Source organism: Mobula hypostoma, chromosome 7 (assembly GCF_963921235.1).
Source record: "Mobula hypostoma chromosome 7, sMobHyp1.1, whole genome shotgun sequence".
Taxonomy (NCBI): Eukaryota; Metazoa; Chordata; class Chondrichthyes; order Myliobatiformes; family Myliobatidae; genus Mobula; species Mobula hypostoma.
This window is the reverse complement of record NC_086103.1, coordinates 24,884,039-24,901,606: the sequence shown is the minus strand read 5'-3', so window position 1 is coordinate 24,901,606 and position 17,568 is coordinate 24,884,039. Positions and strand designations below refer to the sequence as shown.

Below are 17,568 nucleotides of genomic sequence, written 5' to 3'. Positions count from 1 at the left end.
GCCTGTTGGCTCTGGCTCTTATGCTGCGGTACCGTTTCCCGGCTGCTAACAGCTGGAACAGTTTGTGGTTGGGGTGACTCGGGTCCCCAGTGATCCTTCGGGCCCTTTTTACACACCTGTCTTTGTAAATTTCCTGAATAGTGGGAAGTTTACATCTACAGATATGCTGGCTGTCTGCACCACTGTCTGCAGAGTCCTGTGATTGAGGGAAGTATAGTTCCCATACCAAGCAGTGATGCAGCCAGTCAGGATGCTCTCAATTGTACCCCTGTAGAAAGTTCATAGGATTTGGGGGGCCCATACCAAACATCTTCAACCGCCTGAGGTGAAAGCGGCACTGTTGTGCCTTTTTCACCACACAGACAGTATGTACAGACCACTTGAAATCCTCAGTGATGCTTATGCTGAGGAACTTAAAGCTGTTCGCCCTCTCAACCCCAGATCCAGTGATGTCAATAGGGGGTTCGCCCAGCTCCATTCCTCCTGTATTCCACAACCAGCTCTTTTGTTTTTGCGATATTGAGGGAGATTGCCACATACAGGTGTCCCCTGCTTTTCGAACGTTCGCTTTACGAAACCTCACTGTTACGAAAGACCTACATTAGTTCCCTGTTTTCGCTAACAGAAGGTGTTTTCACTGTTATGAAAAAAGACAGCGTGCGATAAAAAGCAGCGCGCGCCCCGAGCAGCCGCTCCTCCCCCGGATTCGGAACTGTATTCTAGACTGCATTGTTTAAACACGTGCCTGTCAGCATCCGTTTGCAAGATGTAAGGTATCAGAAAAGCTTAAAAGAGCTCATAAGGGTGTTACACTTAGCGTAAAACTGGACATAATTAAGCGTTTCAATCGTGGTGAATGAAGCAAGGACAAAGTGAGTTTGGCTTGTGGAAGTTCACGAAGATGATGTTGAAGAGGTTTTGGCATCCCATGACCAAGAACTGATAGATGAAGAGCTGATGCAATTGGAAGAGGAAAGGATAACAATCGAAACCGAATGTAGTAGTGAACAGACCGAAAGTGAATCGTCCAGGAACTGAACGCGAAGCAACTGCGTGAGATTTTTGCTGCAATGGTAAAGTATGACTTTAATTTTGAAAGGGTACGTCGGTTTAGGGCATATTTGCAAGATGGTTTTAGTGCTTACAAAGAACTTTCTGATAGAAAAATGCGCGAGGCTAAGCAGTCAAGCATACTGTCGTTTTTCAAGCCTTCCACATCAGCCACAGCAGACGACGAAGCTCGACCTTCAACATCGAGTCAGGCAGACATAGAAAAAGATGACCTGCCTGCCCTGATGGAAACAGACGACGATGAGATGACACCACAGTGTCCCACCACCCCAACCCCCGGGCCACGGACAGATCGTGGAGAATGCAGCGGTAGCCAGGAGGCACCCAGCACATCTTTAAGAAAAAAAGCCAAAATAAACAAGCTAATTAATTAGGTGCCGCCCAGCACGTAAATGTCGGCCCAGATCAGAGGCGATTGCCAATTGCATCAATGTGCTCTGCGCTGTTTTCTCGATTCCAGTAAGTGATACTACACTGTACACACATTATTTCTACTTTATATAGGCTGTGCATTTTTATGTGTTATTTGGTATGATTTGGCAGCTTCATAGCTTAAAGGTTACCGGAGAGAGTGTTTCTGCCAAGAGCGCTTGCGTGAGATTTTCGCTACGGAGGACAGAGCAGGCAATGATTGTAGAGAAGTATTTCTACTTTATATAGGCTGTGTATTTATCATATCATTCCTGCTTTTACTATATGTTACTGTTATTTCAGGTTTTATGTGTTATTTGGCATGACTTGGTAGGTTATTTTTGGGTCTGCGAACGCTCACGAATTTTTCCCATATAAATAAATGGTAATTGCTTCTTCGCTTTACGACATTCCGGCTTACGAACCACTTCATAGGAACTCTCTACCTTCGGATGGCGGGGTAAACCTGTATTAATGGAAAGATTTTGTTTCACTTTATTTTCATGCTAGAATCAGCTTTATCGTCTAGCTATTGATCAGAACAATAAATGAATCCACTGTATGAATGTTGCCATACACCAGTGAGAAAATAAAATCTCATCTACTGATCTTATCCTTCAATGGTGTCACAAAAAACTGTGGGTCAATTGTTTAAGAAAAATAAACAGATGGCTTGAGTTGGAAAAATAGATTGAGGTGCTTTTATTTACCTCAAAACAAGACAAAAACTGGAAAAAAAAACAATGTATATATAGCCACCCTCAGACTAAACACAAAAGAAAACTCCCAAAGCCTTGGAAACCTGAGGCTTATAATTGCTAGGCCCCACTCCCTGGACCAACCAAAAGCTAATTAACTCAATTAGCCAATTAAAGATGGTATCCTCCACCATCAGCACACCTGTGCAGGTTGCTGCTGCCTCTTTGTGACAGAGCTCCATGCAGCAGCTCTGTTTCTGACCCAGTCACTATTACTGCTGGGGATGAGTGTTTTACCGAGTGCGCCATGTGCCGTCCGTAGTCAGTGATGGGCCTTTGCCACATTACCACCCTCCTCTCCTGCAGCGGCAATGTTTGGCAGTCTTGACAGGAAGTCCGCAGTGATGTTCTCCTTGCCTGCTTTGTGCCGCACACAGAACCTGAAAAGGTTGAAGTTTCAGGTACCACCTAGTCACCCTGGCATTCCGGTCCTTCGTTGTCTGGATCCAGGTCAGGGCTCTGTGGTCCGTCTGGGGGTCAAACTCCCTCCCAAGAAGGTAGTACCTAAGGCTGTCCAACGCCCACTTGATTGCCAGACACTCCTTCTCGATTGTGGAGTACTGGGTTTCACAGGGCAGAAGTTTCCTGCCGAGATATAACACAGGATGTTCCTCACCTGGCTCTCCCTTAGCCAGTACTGCCCCGATGCCTACACCTGAGGCATCCACCTGCACCAGGAAATGGCGTTCAAAGTCAGGACTCTGCAACACAGGGGAAGAACATAATTTCTCCTTCAGGCCCTGGAAAGCACTTTCACACTCCTCACTCCATTCCACAGGATTATGGGCCAACTTGCAGGTGAGGTTGGTCAATGGGGCTGCCAGGGTTGAGAAGTGAGGGATGAACCATCAGTATCAGCCCACTAGGCCAAGAAAATACCGGACCTGGGTCTTGGTATGGGGCCTGGGGCTGTTCAGAATGGCCTCAACTTTATCCACCTGAGGCCAGACTTCACCTCTCCCCAACTGATACCCCAGGCACCGGGTTTCCTGCCTGGCCCACTCACATTTCTGCAGGTTGAGTGTAACTCCTACCGCATTGATTGCATCTAGGACTCGACGAAGGTGCTCCAGATGTTCCTGCCAGATCAGGCTAAAAATGACATCATCCAAATAGGCAGTGCTGCAGTCCTCATAACCTTGCATCACTCTGTCCATAAGCCTCTGGAATGTGGCTGGGGCACCATGTAAGCCAAAGGGCATCACCGTGAACTGAAAGAGCCCTAGAGGGGTCCTGAATGCAGTGAGGGGCCAGGACTGGCTCTCCAGGGGGACCTGCCAATACCCCTTGCAGAGGTCCAAGGTGGTGATGTAGTTGGTTCTCCCAATCCTCTCCAGGAGGTCCTCAATCCAGGGCATCAGGTAGGCGTCGAAAAAAGAGATGGCATTCAGTTTCCTAAACTCAATGCAAATGCGAAGAGTTCCATCCTTCTTCGGCACAATGACAATAGGGCTACTCCACTCACTTTCAGACGATTCGATGACTCCCAGCTCCAACATCAAGCGGACCTCCTCCTTCAACGCCTTCACCAGACGTTCTGGTACTCGGTAGCATGCCGGCCGTACTGGACTCTGACCTGGTTTGACTCGGACTGTATGCTGCAACACATCTGTATGGCCTGGTTTCTGTGTGAAAAACTGAGGGAAGGTGTTGAATATGACTTGCAATTCAACTGGCTTCTTACCATCCAGGTGAGAGAGATCCACCTTGGCAGGCTGTTTCCAGTACAGATTTCTGATTAGGCGGATGTCACAAACCAGTGGTGGGATGGCCAGTCGCAAAACTAAGCGTGCTTTTAAAAAACGAACTGGGCTACGGTCTCAAAACCAGCTACTTCAGATGAAGAATGACAATGAGTGGGAGACAGCGGCGATGTCAGAGGAAGAGGCACAAGGGGCAAGATCCAAAACCCGACAGCTGCAGCATCGGAAGGGGGTCCCTCAACCCTAGAGGTGGTAAATCTCTTCAGGGACTTTTTAGCTGCCCAGCAGAAGAGAGATGATATTCTCCAAGAAGAGCTCCGGGGCCTGCGGATCTCACTGCAGGCCTCCCGACAGCCTGCCCTACAGCCATCCCACCGCTGCCAACATATGTCACAAAAAACTGTGGGTCAATTGTGTAAGAAAATAACCAGATAGATTGAGGTTTTTATTTACCTCAAAACAAGACAAAAAACTAACAACCCAAAGCCTTGGTAACCTGAGGCTTATAACTGCTAAGTCCCTCCCCCTAGACCAACCAAAAGCTAATTAACTCAATTATCCAATTAAAGATGGTATCCTCCACCATCAGCACACCTGTGCAGGTTGCTGCTGCCTCTATATGAGACAGCTCCATGCAGCAGCTGTTTCAGACCCAGTCACTATTACTGCGGGGGATGAGCGTTTTACCGAGTGCGCCATGTGCCATCCGTAGTCAGTGACGGGCCTTTGTCACAAATGGTTATTGTACAAATTTCCAGAAGAAAACTATGTAGGATAGGATTAATTATGACATTAGGCCTCATGATTAGGGTAAATTTTACCATTAAAAAACAGCAATTATTTCAACTCAAAATTTAATAAGATAGAACAGCATGTAGCTTATAAATCCAGTTTTGTCAAGTGGCATGCAACAGAGCATATATGACCAAATTATCTCAAAGCAGAACTGCTACATATGAGCAATCACGTGCACCAATCATCATTAAAATGTAAATGATGCCTGTTTCATACAATATGAAATTATTTCTAGAATCTCAGAGAATATCATCTAAAGAAATTCCAGAATCAACTTGAGTGATTGTAAGGGAACAGATATACAAACTCAAAGGTAGGTAAATCTCTTACCTGAGCTGATGTCAGTGAAATTATGAAGTGCAAGGCAGTGAGGATTCATGCAGATTTTTGTCTGAACAATAACCACCTGGAACTGGCTTTCTGTTAGCAGCCAGCATTCCTCAGGGCCAGCTAATGAACTATAAGGAAAAAAAAAGAAAAAAAAAAGGTTCAGAATTTTTTGAAGCTTTATTACAAATTTGTTTTTGTAAGCTTCTGCAATAATATTGAAGCCCATGGCATGTGAATGATCAACAACCTATCAGAATTGGGTATATTCTTTTGAAATGGCATGTTGTGAATTCACCACATCACCTTCTCTCATCACCTCCATATAGCACAATTAATAAGGCAAATCAAGACTGCTTTATTTAAACTAAAGCTTTAATATCAACGGCACAGAATTACTTTACTTAACTTCAAAACTCTTAAAGTAGAACTGACATTATGATGCACTGGGCAAACAAATCTAATTAAAGCTTAAGTGGTGGTTTAACATTTACTGTATGTAATGAATTGACAATGATTTTCAGTTTGACATATCATGTAATAAACTGTGTCAGAGTTTTCAGCTCTTGCTCCTCTAACTCACATCCCAGGTGCACAGAGATTTGGACATATTTTGCTTTCCGTCCATCTTCCCTCTTACTTAACACTGGACTATATTTTGGGGAAACAAAACAGGATTTTTTTTTGTTCTTTGTTACCTCATGAAAAAAAATTAAAACTCAGAGCATTCCTGCTCATCTAATCCAAGCACTTGCTTAGAGTATGGGAAGTGAAAAAAACAGCAATAGATCAAAATTTCAAAAGGTGGAGATTGAGAGAGAGCAGCATGCATTTTACAAGTCAGTGACAATTGGACCATTACGTTGTGTGGCAAACAATTATTAAGCTCCTAGTTACTTTTTTCTTTACATTCTTCAAGAATTGTATTAGATACAGAATACAGTTAACTAAAAATTGCAGCACGTAGTAGCAGCTGCACTTCCAAAAGGAGTGCTGTGGACAGAATCCAAAAATACTCAGCAAAATACTCCTTTACTGGACTGAGTTCAACAAAAGTGCATATACTTATACAACATGGTAGACATCCAGACAGACCACAGAGCTGCAAATGAAGTAGAGAAATGAACTTTAATACCCTCATGCTTTCTTGCTGAAGTGAATAAAAAGCATACTGCCATCTACTGGCATTTGCACAAATGAATACAGAGTAAATTGGAAGTTAGTATCTTGCTTTCCAACTGTACAAGGTGAAAATACATCAAGAATTTTGTGGTTTATAAAAGAAACTTGAAAACAGAATTAACTTTACTCATATCAACATTTCTTAGGACATCCTTCAGGATTGAGATTAATAATATTAGAAGGCTGAAGTTTAGGGAAAGAGGGGTAAGATCTAAAAAAAGCAGTGAATATATATGTCAAATCTCTTACTAACTCTTCCTTCAGTTAGTCCTGACGAAGGGTCTCGGCCTGAAACGTCGACTGTACCTCTTCCTAGAGATGCTGCCTGGCCTGCTGCGTTCACCAGCAAATTTGATGTGTGTTGCTTGAATTTCCAGCATCTGCAGAATTCCTGTTGTTTGTCAGTGAATATATGAACAAGCTGCCAGAGGATTTGGTTGTGATGTGCCCAACAGCATTATTTAAGAAGCACTTGAATAGATTCATGGAATAGAGGAGTGTGCAGGAATATAAACTGAACACAGGAAATTGGGACTAGCCGGGTGGACAACTGTCAGTATGAACTTGATGGTCTCATGAGCCTGTATCCATGCTGTATTGTTCTACAACTCCAACACTGGCTCAACTCTAGTTCTATGGATTCTGAGGTAGCTACTGTCAGGTTGATGGTTTGTAAGGTGGTGGGCTATCTTCCAGTGTTCAGCACATATCCCTCCTGCATTCCCCTTCCCCTATGTACCTATGCAAGTGCTTCTTAAAAGGGGTGCTTCAACCATTTCCTTTGGAAGCTTGTGCCATATACACACTACCCTTTGCTTGAAAAAAGTTGTCTCTCAGGCCCCTGTTAAATTTTACCCCTCTCACTCTATGCTCCCTAACATTCTTAACCTCAATCTGAAGAATTGTGCATTCCTGATGTCCAGATTCTCAACACTACAGTACTTGGAATGCTCTATTTCCACTTTGAATAGTCATGTTCCAGAGGTCCCCAAGAGTCAGTGGGGATATTACATTTCTTCAACAAAGCTTTGAGCACATCCTCAAACTGTTTTCTTCTGGTAATTTTGTGCCGTGACGAAGTTTAAGAATAGAGGGTACTTCAGGAACGTGCGTCAGGCAAGTTAATGAGTAGCGAGCTGAGTGCAACTAAGGTCTCTCTGCTGGTCTGGGGAAAAGGCACTGATACTGATTTGATTTTCCTGCCAATACATTTGGAGGAGTCAGAGTGATGGTGCAGTGGTATTTCTCCCCCCAGTGCCTTGAGAGATATGCTGCAGGTAGTCCAGGCCTCAGTGCTTACCTGAGTTAAGGCATCACTACAGCCCTGATAATATTTAAAAGAATTCATAACTAATAGCTTAATAACTTAATACTGACTTTCTCGTGCAAGTCCACTTATTTCTATTCTTGGTGTCAATCCACTTTGTTGTTAAAAGGAACAATTTACCACAAATGAGCTATCCAAACACTGCAATAACTGCACGTTATTCACCACAGAAATGCTTGTGGGCTAACCTTGATCTCTACCCAAGGATATTTCAAAGGCTGGGAATGGAATCCAGCTACTCACATTGCCATCCAGGCTGGCAAAAGTCACAACCCCTATTGCTTTCAATAGGATAATTTTCGGAAAGAATGGTAATGCTGGTGGGTGATGGGGAAACATTTCCCACCAGTGACCATCTGTGAGGAAAGGGATAGAAGATGTGGTGGAGTATGAGTGGAACCAGCCGGCCCTCCTACTAAAAATAACACTATGGTTGGTGTAATTTTCTTCATCATGTAATCTTGAAATGAATATACTTTTGGGCTCTCTTCCCTAGGAATGAATATGTGCTTGAGCCAAACAAGAATAAAAACATAACAAAACTTGGAAACATTTGGTAGGATATTCTTCCCCTACTCAACATCTCTTTCTCCTCTTCCTCTGCTTTGCTGTAAGGACATGTTGGCTGAGTTGACACAGGATTCTGTCGACATTATTCAGACAGATCACAATGAAATACAAAAGTAATGGCACATGATGACTATTTTGCAGGTTCTTACACCCAACAACCAAGTCTTCAATGTTGGGGGGGGGAGAAAGGCTGATTTTGAATATTTACAAACCTCTTCCAATCAATAACAATTGTTATGGATTCCAAATTAATAAAAAGGGTAATTTTTTGAAAGCCTGGCTTTATCAATTTTCAAAAGATGATTGTTTATTATATGCATAAACTCTTCATTTTTGGGCACATTCTGTTTAGAGATGCCGCTGCCCTGCAATCAGCAGATCTAGATTTGGCCATGATGAGCAACAACTTGCGTATTTGTCTACAACAAATCAGTGCTGTTACTGAAGTAACATATCTCACAGACATTTTATCAAATAAAATTAGACTTTATACCAAAAGAAAATATGACAAGTGATTTGCAAACAACAAACAACAGGAATTCTGCAGATGCTGGAAATTCAAGCAACACACATTAAAGTTGCTGGTGAACGCAGCAGGCCAGGCAGCATCTCTAGGAAGAGGTACAGTCGACGTTTCAGGCCGAGACCTTTCATTTGCATATGTTTTGATGAACATCTTAAAGAGTAAAAAGTTGTAGAGGAAAAATGGAGAAAAGCATTACCAAAGCTTTGGACCTCAACAACTGGAAGCTCACCTGACAGTCATGAAGTGATCAAAATTATGCATGATACAGAGATTGGGAATGCAGATACTTCAAAGATCAAGTAATTATCTGATGCAAATAAAAATACATCAACTTGCACAATAGGCTGACCTTTTGCTGTAAGATCCACAAGAACAAATGCTCCTGATTTGTCTCAGATACAAAATTAGTCTTTGATTTACGAAAGGTGCATTAAACAAAAACAACTGGGTGGCTTTGTGTTTCTAATTAACACACCACTTGATTTTCCTGAATTTCATGAGAACAAAGGCAGATTGCTGCCCTGGACCTATGCCGTTCAGTAACTTGCAGATGCTTAATGTAAGACCACTTGTTAATAGACACAGTGCAGGATTACTGGCCAAAATTTTGATCATCCGCAACTGTTCCAAGTACTCGCTGTACTAACAAGATCATGTGTTATACTTACATCACCATTGTCCTTAATTGTAAAAAAAAAAGCAATAATGTTCGTCAAGAGCCAAGCACCAGCTGGTTTTACATTTCTTTCCTTTTCAGATTTTCTAATCAAGTTGCAGGCACAACATGTGAGGTGGGTTGACAGGATAGAGCGTGTTTGCAGCAACTCTAAATGCTTTCAGCTATCAAAACCAGGCTTTTCTGCTAGAGCAACAAAGCAAATACGTTTATAATGAAAAGCCATCACCCTGAAACAGTGCCTCCATTTCCATTTCAACATTAGCTATGAAAGCTGGTTCATGATTTTTAGCATTTTCTGTTTTTATATCAAAATGAATGCTTTGTCAGTTTAAATTAAACTTGCCTCTCTAATCTAGTGTTTAATCACAAAGTATTAATGAAAACATGAAACCCATAAACAAAAAGTTTTAAGAGAATAAATAATAAATACATAAATGATTTTTTTCTTTAAGTGTTTGAAAATAAACAAAACATCACATGTATGTAAGGGCATAATATAAATCAGGGGTTTCCAACTTCTTTATGCCATGGACCAATACCATTAAGCAAGGGGGTCTGTGGACCCTCGGTTGGAAACTGCTGATAATAGTGAGGATGAGCAATATTGTTTTCAAGTTCATTGCAACCTAACAGTTTTTTTTAAAAAACAAAGCACCATTTTGTGTTAAACACAGAACCACACTACAGTAACCTCATTTCCATGTGTGGAGGCAGCTGGTCCCTGCACCCTCCAATTCCCTGCAGCAGTCGAACAAAAAATAATTAACTAATAAAAAAGGCTCGTCAATTGAATGTTTTCTTTAACTATAATTTAATAATAAAATAGTAACATAAAGGTCCTTACTTGTGTCCACCCTTGAACAACTGGCTATCACAGAGACCACAAAAGGTGGCTGAAGATTCAAAGTAATTAGGCCATGAGTTCTGTTCAAGTGTTATCGTTTCATTCACCTCTGACAAGACCAACCGTGAACTGTTGAGTTCCTGAATTAAACTGAAAATTTCATGAAGTTCAGCTTCATTCTCTGGTATTTGAACTGTTCTCCTGAGCAGAAGTAATGTAGTCTGACGCTGTAGGTCCTTTGAGGCCTGAGTTAGCCCTTCCTCTGGATTCAGCAGACCCAAGGAAAGGGTATTACTTATCTGAAATTAAAATTTAAAACAGTACATAAAAATTTTTTTTAAAAAAAACAAGTAACAGCCAGATGTTGTGTACAACTAACCTGACATCTTTTACCTTTTAAATTTTATTTTCTGTCTCCCATCTAGTCTCAATGGATGCATTCCCCACAAACAATTGACATTCTGAGCTCAAGAAGTTTACTTTCTACACTCTTTTTCCATTTATCTCACACAGGAAATTTTTAAAAAACTGTTTCTTTCTTTGGATTATTCATTATCTTGTATTTTGGACTTGCTTGAAGATCAAACACCAGAGACCGCATTGAACATATTGACATAAAATTGTTTGGTTCCCATTATTTTTGTGATTTTGGCTAGCAAATGATTGTGGTGATATGGTGAAATGGCAGGAAAGATTAGAGAGGCAGAAGACCAGTCATAACCTTTAAGCATAATACAGCAGGCTCAATAATCACATGGCCTAGTCCTACTCCGATCCCTTATGACACGTTAACGACTTTGGATATATAAACTTGCCCCTTGCCCAGAACAGGTTAAAATTGCAGAAGACTAATTCTCTTCTGTTCTATAGAGTAGTCCAACATAGGAAAGGGTCTCTCACCCCCTGTTGTTATGCCGAACTAATTGAGTTAATTACACCTAATCCCCTTTGCTTGCACTTTGTCCATATCCCTCCATTCTCTGCATATTCATGTGACTATCTCAGAGTCTCGTAAGCACCTTTATTATATCTACCTCCACCACAACTCCTAAAAGCATACTCCAGGCACCCACCACTCGGTGTAAAAAAAATACCCAGCACACCTCCACCCCACTCCCATCTTAATTCGTGGACTCTTGTATTAGACATTGAGCCTGGGAAAAAGATACCAGCTGTCTATTCTATCTATGCCTGTATAAAAACTTCATATACTTGTTTCAGGTCTCCCCTCATTCTCTGCTTCTTTGTCCAATCTTTATTTGCAAAACATGCCCTCTAATCCAAACAGCATCTTGGTAAACTGTTTCTGAACTCTCCACATCCTCCTGCAATAGGCTGACCAAAATGAATGCAATACTCTAAATTCAGCCTAGCTACAGTTTATAAAGTCCTGCCCCTTAACATAATGCCTTCGCAGGCAAGCATGCCATCTGTCTTCTTTACGACTTGCACAGGCACTCTCATAAAGATAGACGTACCATAGAGCAGCCTACTTCATGGACTCTCTTGCCTGTAGTCCTGTGAACAAGAACTTTTTCTAAGATTAAGTGATAATTTTGGAAGAGGGCCTCAGAAGGAAAGAGGACAAGTACTGTCGCTAACTGTCAAAGGCTTTTCATGAGTCTTCTGTTCTCTCAGTGGTACAGCAACTGCACTATCCCCTGTCACCAGAGACATAAAAAAACTAATCAAACCAATTTAATGATTTCAAAAATAATTATTAATGAAGAATGAAATTATTTAAAATACCAAAATATTAACAGATAGCACAAAATATTCAAAGTACCTAAGTACACTGGATCAGTAATCTAGTATATAAAACTGATGCCAAGTGAGATATGCACGTGAACCCTCTGCTCAGGACAAAGTACCACAGATAAATAATGTCAAGAACAATGGTGGTGCAATTAATAGGGGACCTAGAGGATCTACTCTGGTAGGCCAGTGGCCAGCTTGTTGGTTTCATAATTTTTCTAAATCTTTAACCGTCTCCCAACCCAGACAGTTAAAACAAAAACACCTAAGTTGGTGATGAAATGTTTGCAAATGAATTGCCAAGATCAAAGAACAACTCAGCCCAATCCTCAACCACTCGAGCTCTACACTGAGTTATTTCCACGTTTAAGTTGATTTAAATGATTTGAAAAATACATTTAAACAGTAAAAAAACTGTTTTCTAGGAAAGAATAATTAAAAACTAATAAGTGACAAACAAAATAGTATTTATAACCAAAATCCCAGCATCTGACCCACAGCAAATGTCCAGGAAGTGCTAAGACATGAATGGCTAAGAGCAAGCAATTCACTTGGGAATCATTTGCCAAATTGAGCCTTGTTGCTGTGAAAATAGACTGAGATTAGGGCAATTTTATAAGTAACATAGCTTAACAAAAGCTCCCTCAGCCCTAAAAAACTAAACCACGCCAAGCAAAAAAATTTTACATTTAATTTGTGACTTTGTATAAATTACATTCATGAACTTATTCACACAAAAAAAATTTACAAGGCAACGCAGACCATGTTATTGATTTTTATTATTGTATACACTCTGAAAAGAAATACTCACAACAGGTTTTGATGGCTTTATATCTTGTTTGTCTCTTGTAAAGTCATAGCCACACTTTGGACAAATTCCTGGTTTGTACCTATTCATATAGACATATGTACATTTGGGATTTTTACATCGTCCTTTACCTCTGCAAGTCGCCAAACCCAGATCCTTCAAATACAAATAAATTTTTTATTGACAATGTATACTTTAAAGTTGTCATAGTATACTAAAAACAGGTTTGATAAGGAACTGTAGAATACAGTGAGAATTATGTTAGAGAAATTATTCTCAGAGATGGTGTCAAGATCCAAAAAAAGATGAGGGGCAAAAATCACTCATCTAACATAAATTACATGCTTTCAAGATTTTTCAGGTAATAGATGTTTTCCATCAAATAGCTTATCTCCAGCTTGCAACTTCTATATGTCAATCACTTTCCATTACTTGCACCATTCCTCACTGCAACCCCTCCCCATAAACATGGCTGTAGCCTTTCTCAGGTATGCACACAAAAAGTGGTCTAAATTGTTATTTTTTGATATCTAAATGACTCTGGATTTCTGGCATCAGTTTGCCACTACCATGTAAACCTTTAAAATTATTTCCATTTCAAAAAGGAAGTAACTGGAATTTCCTTCTGAATATTTTGTCTGAAAGATTGAGCAAAATTGTAAATAGAGATTGAAGCAAAATTGAGGAAATATCAATACAGTATGAAGGATATAAGAAGTAAAGGTAGCTAAGAGAATAAAAGTTCAGAAAAGCCAGAATTTCTTAACTAAACATTTATAATGAAAATCCTAAACCTCTTTCATAGCGAATGTATCACTTACAAAGGCACTCGCTTTGTTTGTTTTAGGAAGAGTCATACATACAGTTCGGACAGAAACTGCACTGGCTTGAGGTGATCCACTCTCCGCAGACATTTTTAATTCTGCCTGAAAGCAAAAAAAAAACACAAAACTTCTTTATACTGATATCAGCACAGTCACAAAAAGGTGACTTACCACCTCTAACAGAATGCTGAAGTCCCAAATGGAATGGGAGCGGGTCTTGCATTTTAGTTATTATCCTCACTACTCATTATTCTTTAGACAATCTGTCAGTATTGGTCCTATGACAAAGGTAGGTAACAAACTAAAATTAATCTAGATCTTAAGAGGCTTTATGCTGAGTTTGTATGAAGTAGTATTATGGCTAGGTTTTATACTTTTAAGATTATGGATTTGGATTTTTAAACAGAGTTTATTTTGCTCCTGCAGTTAATTCACTGCATCTCTTATTAAATTTAATGCCTTTCGATGTTGTCCCTCAACCATATCAACTCAAAAAATGCTTTCAGTCTGGAAACTTACTGCATTCAGAGTACAAGGTATGAAATAGTAGTTTACCAGTGTAACTGAAGGATGGGATACAGTTTATATGGAAATTAGCATAAATAAAGAACTCATAAAATTATTTAAAAGTGTAGAATAAAGAAAGATCATCAGTCTGGAGGTTACTTTTGGTAGTGACTGCTTGTCACAACCAAAATATACCTATAATAATGTCTAGTAAATATAAAGTTGAGATAATATCTTATTTTTATACTCGGTTTGTGTGTGGACAAGGTGGGACAAGTAAACAAAAACAGATTGGAGCCTGCGTCATCTTAACTCGTGGATTACGCTTTTATTTTTTAAAGTTCTGCATCAGTTCCTAATAAGCTAATAGGAGTTTAGTGAGGGAAGAGAGTACAGGAGATTAGTGGGAATGAACATAGCCAAAAACACCAAATGCAAGAAATCTAAATTTAAAAAAAAACAGAAAGTGCCAAGAATAAATAGCAGGTCAAGTAGAATCCACAGAAAGAAAGTCGGATTTACCATTATAGGACTGATGAAGAAGCTTCTTCTTGAAATGTCAATTCTGTTGCTCTTTCCACAGATGTTACCTGATCTACTGAGCATTTCCAGGAAGTTATTTTTATTTTCTACTATTTTAATCTGAAATCCAAGAGTTCTGCTTCCTGCACACAATTAGTTCCACAACAGTTTACGCCTCAATTCTTGGCAAAACTAGGAGAACCTCGAATCTTCCTGGTCGACAGGGAACCACCATTATATTTTGCAAAGAATGCTTCCATTGTCTTGCTTTCAACTACTCCCTCTAGGCAATTATACTGGTAGGTTTGATGATTTGGGTATTTCTTTTTCTGCAGTTATTATGGGTCAAAATGTCTATTACTAGAGGACACACAGTTCGGATGAGGGCAAGCAGGTTCAAAGGAGTTGCGAAAGACAAGTTTCTTTTCGCAGCACGGAATGTGTTGCCAGGAGTGGTGGTGGAGGAAAATGCCACAGATATTTAAAAGGCCTTAAGATAGATATACAAATATGCAGAGAATGCAGGGATATAGACCATGTACAAGCAGAAAGACAATGTAAGTTGGAATCATTCGCTGAACAGCTCAGCATATCATGGGATGAAAGGCTGTTCCTAAGCTGTACTGTTCGAGTTCTACAATAAGTGTAGATAAATGAAATAACATTAAAATAGGTCCTTCCATACACTGGATACTTCCAGCCTTTAACCCACACCAATTAAATTTCTGGCTATTTAAAATGTGAATTCAGTAGAAATTCATCAATTGCTATCAGTAATCCTTCCATCTCGAACTGCAAACGGCCTCTGCGGCACATTTAAGTTATTAAGATCAAAGCTGCTGCAGCAAGCAAGATAATTTTCACGATTTGGCACGTTTACAAAGTCAATCTGATGTCACAAAGATTAAAATCAAATGCAAAGCACTTGCCTGCTCTTCTCCATCTGTGTAGTTTGGATGCAATACAGAATGGCCCAGTTGTTTTAAGGTGCTGGGTTTCAGGCCTGATGGGGGTGCAGAACTCATCAAACTCTTTGCAGAGGAACTTCTAACTAAAAAAAAGACAATTTTCATTATATTTTAATCAAATAAATTCAGAATAATTTTGTAATAACTTATGATCATCTCTCCTTTCTGCAGGCATTTCTGATGACCAAGTACGCAGGCACTATGCTATCTGGCCTCTGTGCAACGAGCACATGGATGCCTAACATTTGTCTTAAATTTTTTCAGTCCTAAACTATCTTGGTGAAGAAATAATTACATTGAGGTTATTAACCTTTTACCTCAACAATATCATTTTCAAAGCAACACTCACAACACGCTGGAGGAACTCAGCAGGTCGGGCAGCATCCCTGGAAAAGATTGGTCGACGTTTCGGGCCGGAACCCTTCATCAAGACTGACGAAGGGTTCCGGCCCGAAACATCAACCGATCTTTTCCATGGATGCTGCCTGACCTGTTGAGTTCCTCCAGCGTGTTGCTTTGACCCCAGCATCTGCAGATTATTTTGTGTTTAATATCATTTTCAAAATGCTTCATTAAGGGAAAAATGTTTTAAGATTTCTCCAAGTTAACAGGCACTCTGTATTTATTTTCAATTATTTACATTTTATTCGAAATGATAAATTCTAGCAGTGACAGATTTGATCTCTTTCACTGCAAGCAACAATTAGCTAACAGCATATTGTGCAGAAATAGTTATATTCAGTAATTACTGAGTTCTGAGATTATTGTACACTGAAGAGGTACACTACATTACATTTTTCACAGTTTGAATTGTCATTTCAGACTTTTGGAGCCATAGCTGGAGACTAACCAATGAATATAAGTGAAACAATACAGAAAACATAAAAATAATTAGGCTTTTAACCTGGGACGCATGATGTCATGGAATAAATAAACTCGATATTTTTGTAGCTGCATGATTGATAGAAAATTAAACAGAAAATAATTCATATTATATTCTCACAACATTTAAGTGTATAGACAAGTAAAATCCTGGGCATAGAAGACTGTGAACTTAGTGCAAATAAATGGGATTAGTGTAAGCAGGCACAGTAGGCACCCTGGACCTGGTGGCCTGTTTCTGTGCTGTATGACAATAATCATGTTAAATATTTCTATACCTGTAACTCCATTACTAGCAGAAGATGCTGAACATTCTGCTGTCTCCGTTTGACTGACAGGGACCGTAACCACTCGAATATAGGTGACCCCCGACTGTGCAGCTGAAGGAGATACAGCACATTGGAATATTATAGACAAGGACCTCTTATCACATGTGCATCACAACATGTAGTGAATAATATCACTTGTGTTAACAACAAACACACCTAAGGATGTGCTGGGGACAGCCCTCAAGTGTTGCCATGCATTCTGGCGCCAACATAGCATGCTTACGCGTTCCGCTGAACACCATAAGCAACAAAATGGCAACAGCAAAACAAGCCCCTTTCCTCTTCTAGAGGACTGTGACAACTCTGACAGCACTTTAAGGATATCAAAACATTGGAATGGGTGTAGGAATTTACCTGTATACTACCATGCATACAGAACCATCATCATGTGGGAAGATACTAGACACTGGAATTTGGTTTTATGAATATAGCAGGTTACGAAATGATGCAATTAACATAACCAAAAAGTGTCATCACTGTGACTGAAATGAATTAATTAATTAAGAGACATACTTTCCCTGGCTTTAAATGATTTTATGATCTGCCTACGACATTTTAAGTATTAGTATCAATTGAGAGATTTTAAAAATTTGTTTCTAAACACACAAAACATTATGATGAACTGGAATGCATTTCAAAATGTGGAGGAACCAAGCAGTAACTTTAAGAGTACCAATGGAAACAGTTAAATGATTACGAAGAAAAAGAGATGGAGAAATGGACGTGAGTTAGTTTAACAAGAGCTTGCTTCCTAAAATTGTTAGGTCATTTCTCTTCTGA

General features: G+C 39.9%; 1 protein-coding gene across 3 annotated transcripts in view; it reads right to left on the bottom strand.

Moving 5' to 3' along the window:
* The window catches only part of hmgxb3 (HMG box domain containing 3), a 99,997-nt gene that overhangs the window by 40,302 nt on the left and 42,127 nt on the right, over window positions 1-17,568 (bottom strand). For all 3 annotated transcript variants that reach the window (XM_063053168.1, XM_063053166.1, XM_063053167.1), the window contains exons 10-15: window positions 16,738-16,839; window positions 15,535-15,660; window positions 13,578-13,678; window positions 12,760-12,912; window positions 10,194-10,492; window positions 5,069-5,196 (exon numbers count right to left, since the gene is read on the bottom strand). In XM_063053168.1, coding sequence (XP_062909238.1) covers window positions 5,069-5,196; window positions 10,194-10,492; window positions 12,760-12,912; window positions 13,578-13,678; window positions 15,535-15,660; window positions 16,738-16,839 — 909 coding nt within the window. The remainder of the gene's footprint in view (window positions 1-5,068; window positions 5,197-10,193; window positions 10,493-12,759; window positions 12,913-13,577; window positions 13,679-15,534; window positions 15,661-16,737; window positions 16,840-17,568) is intronic.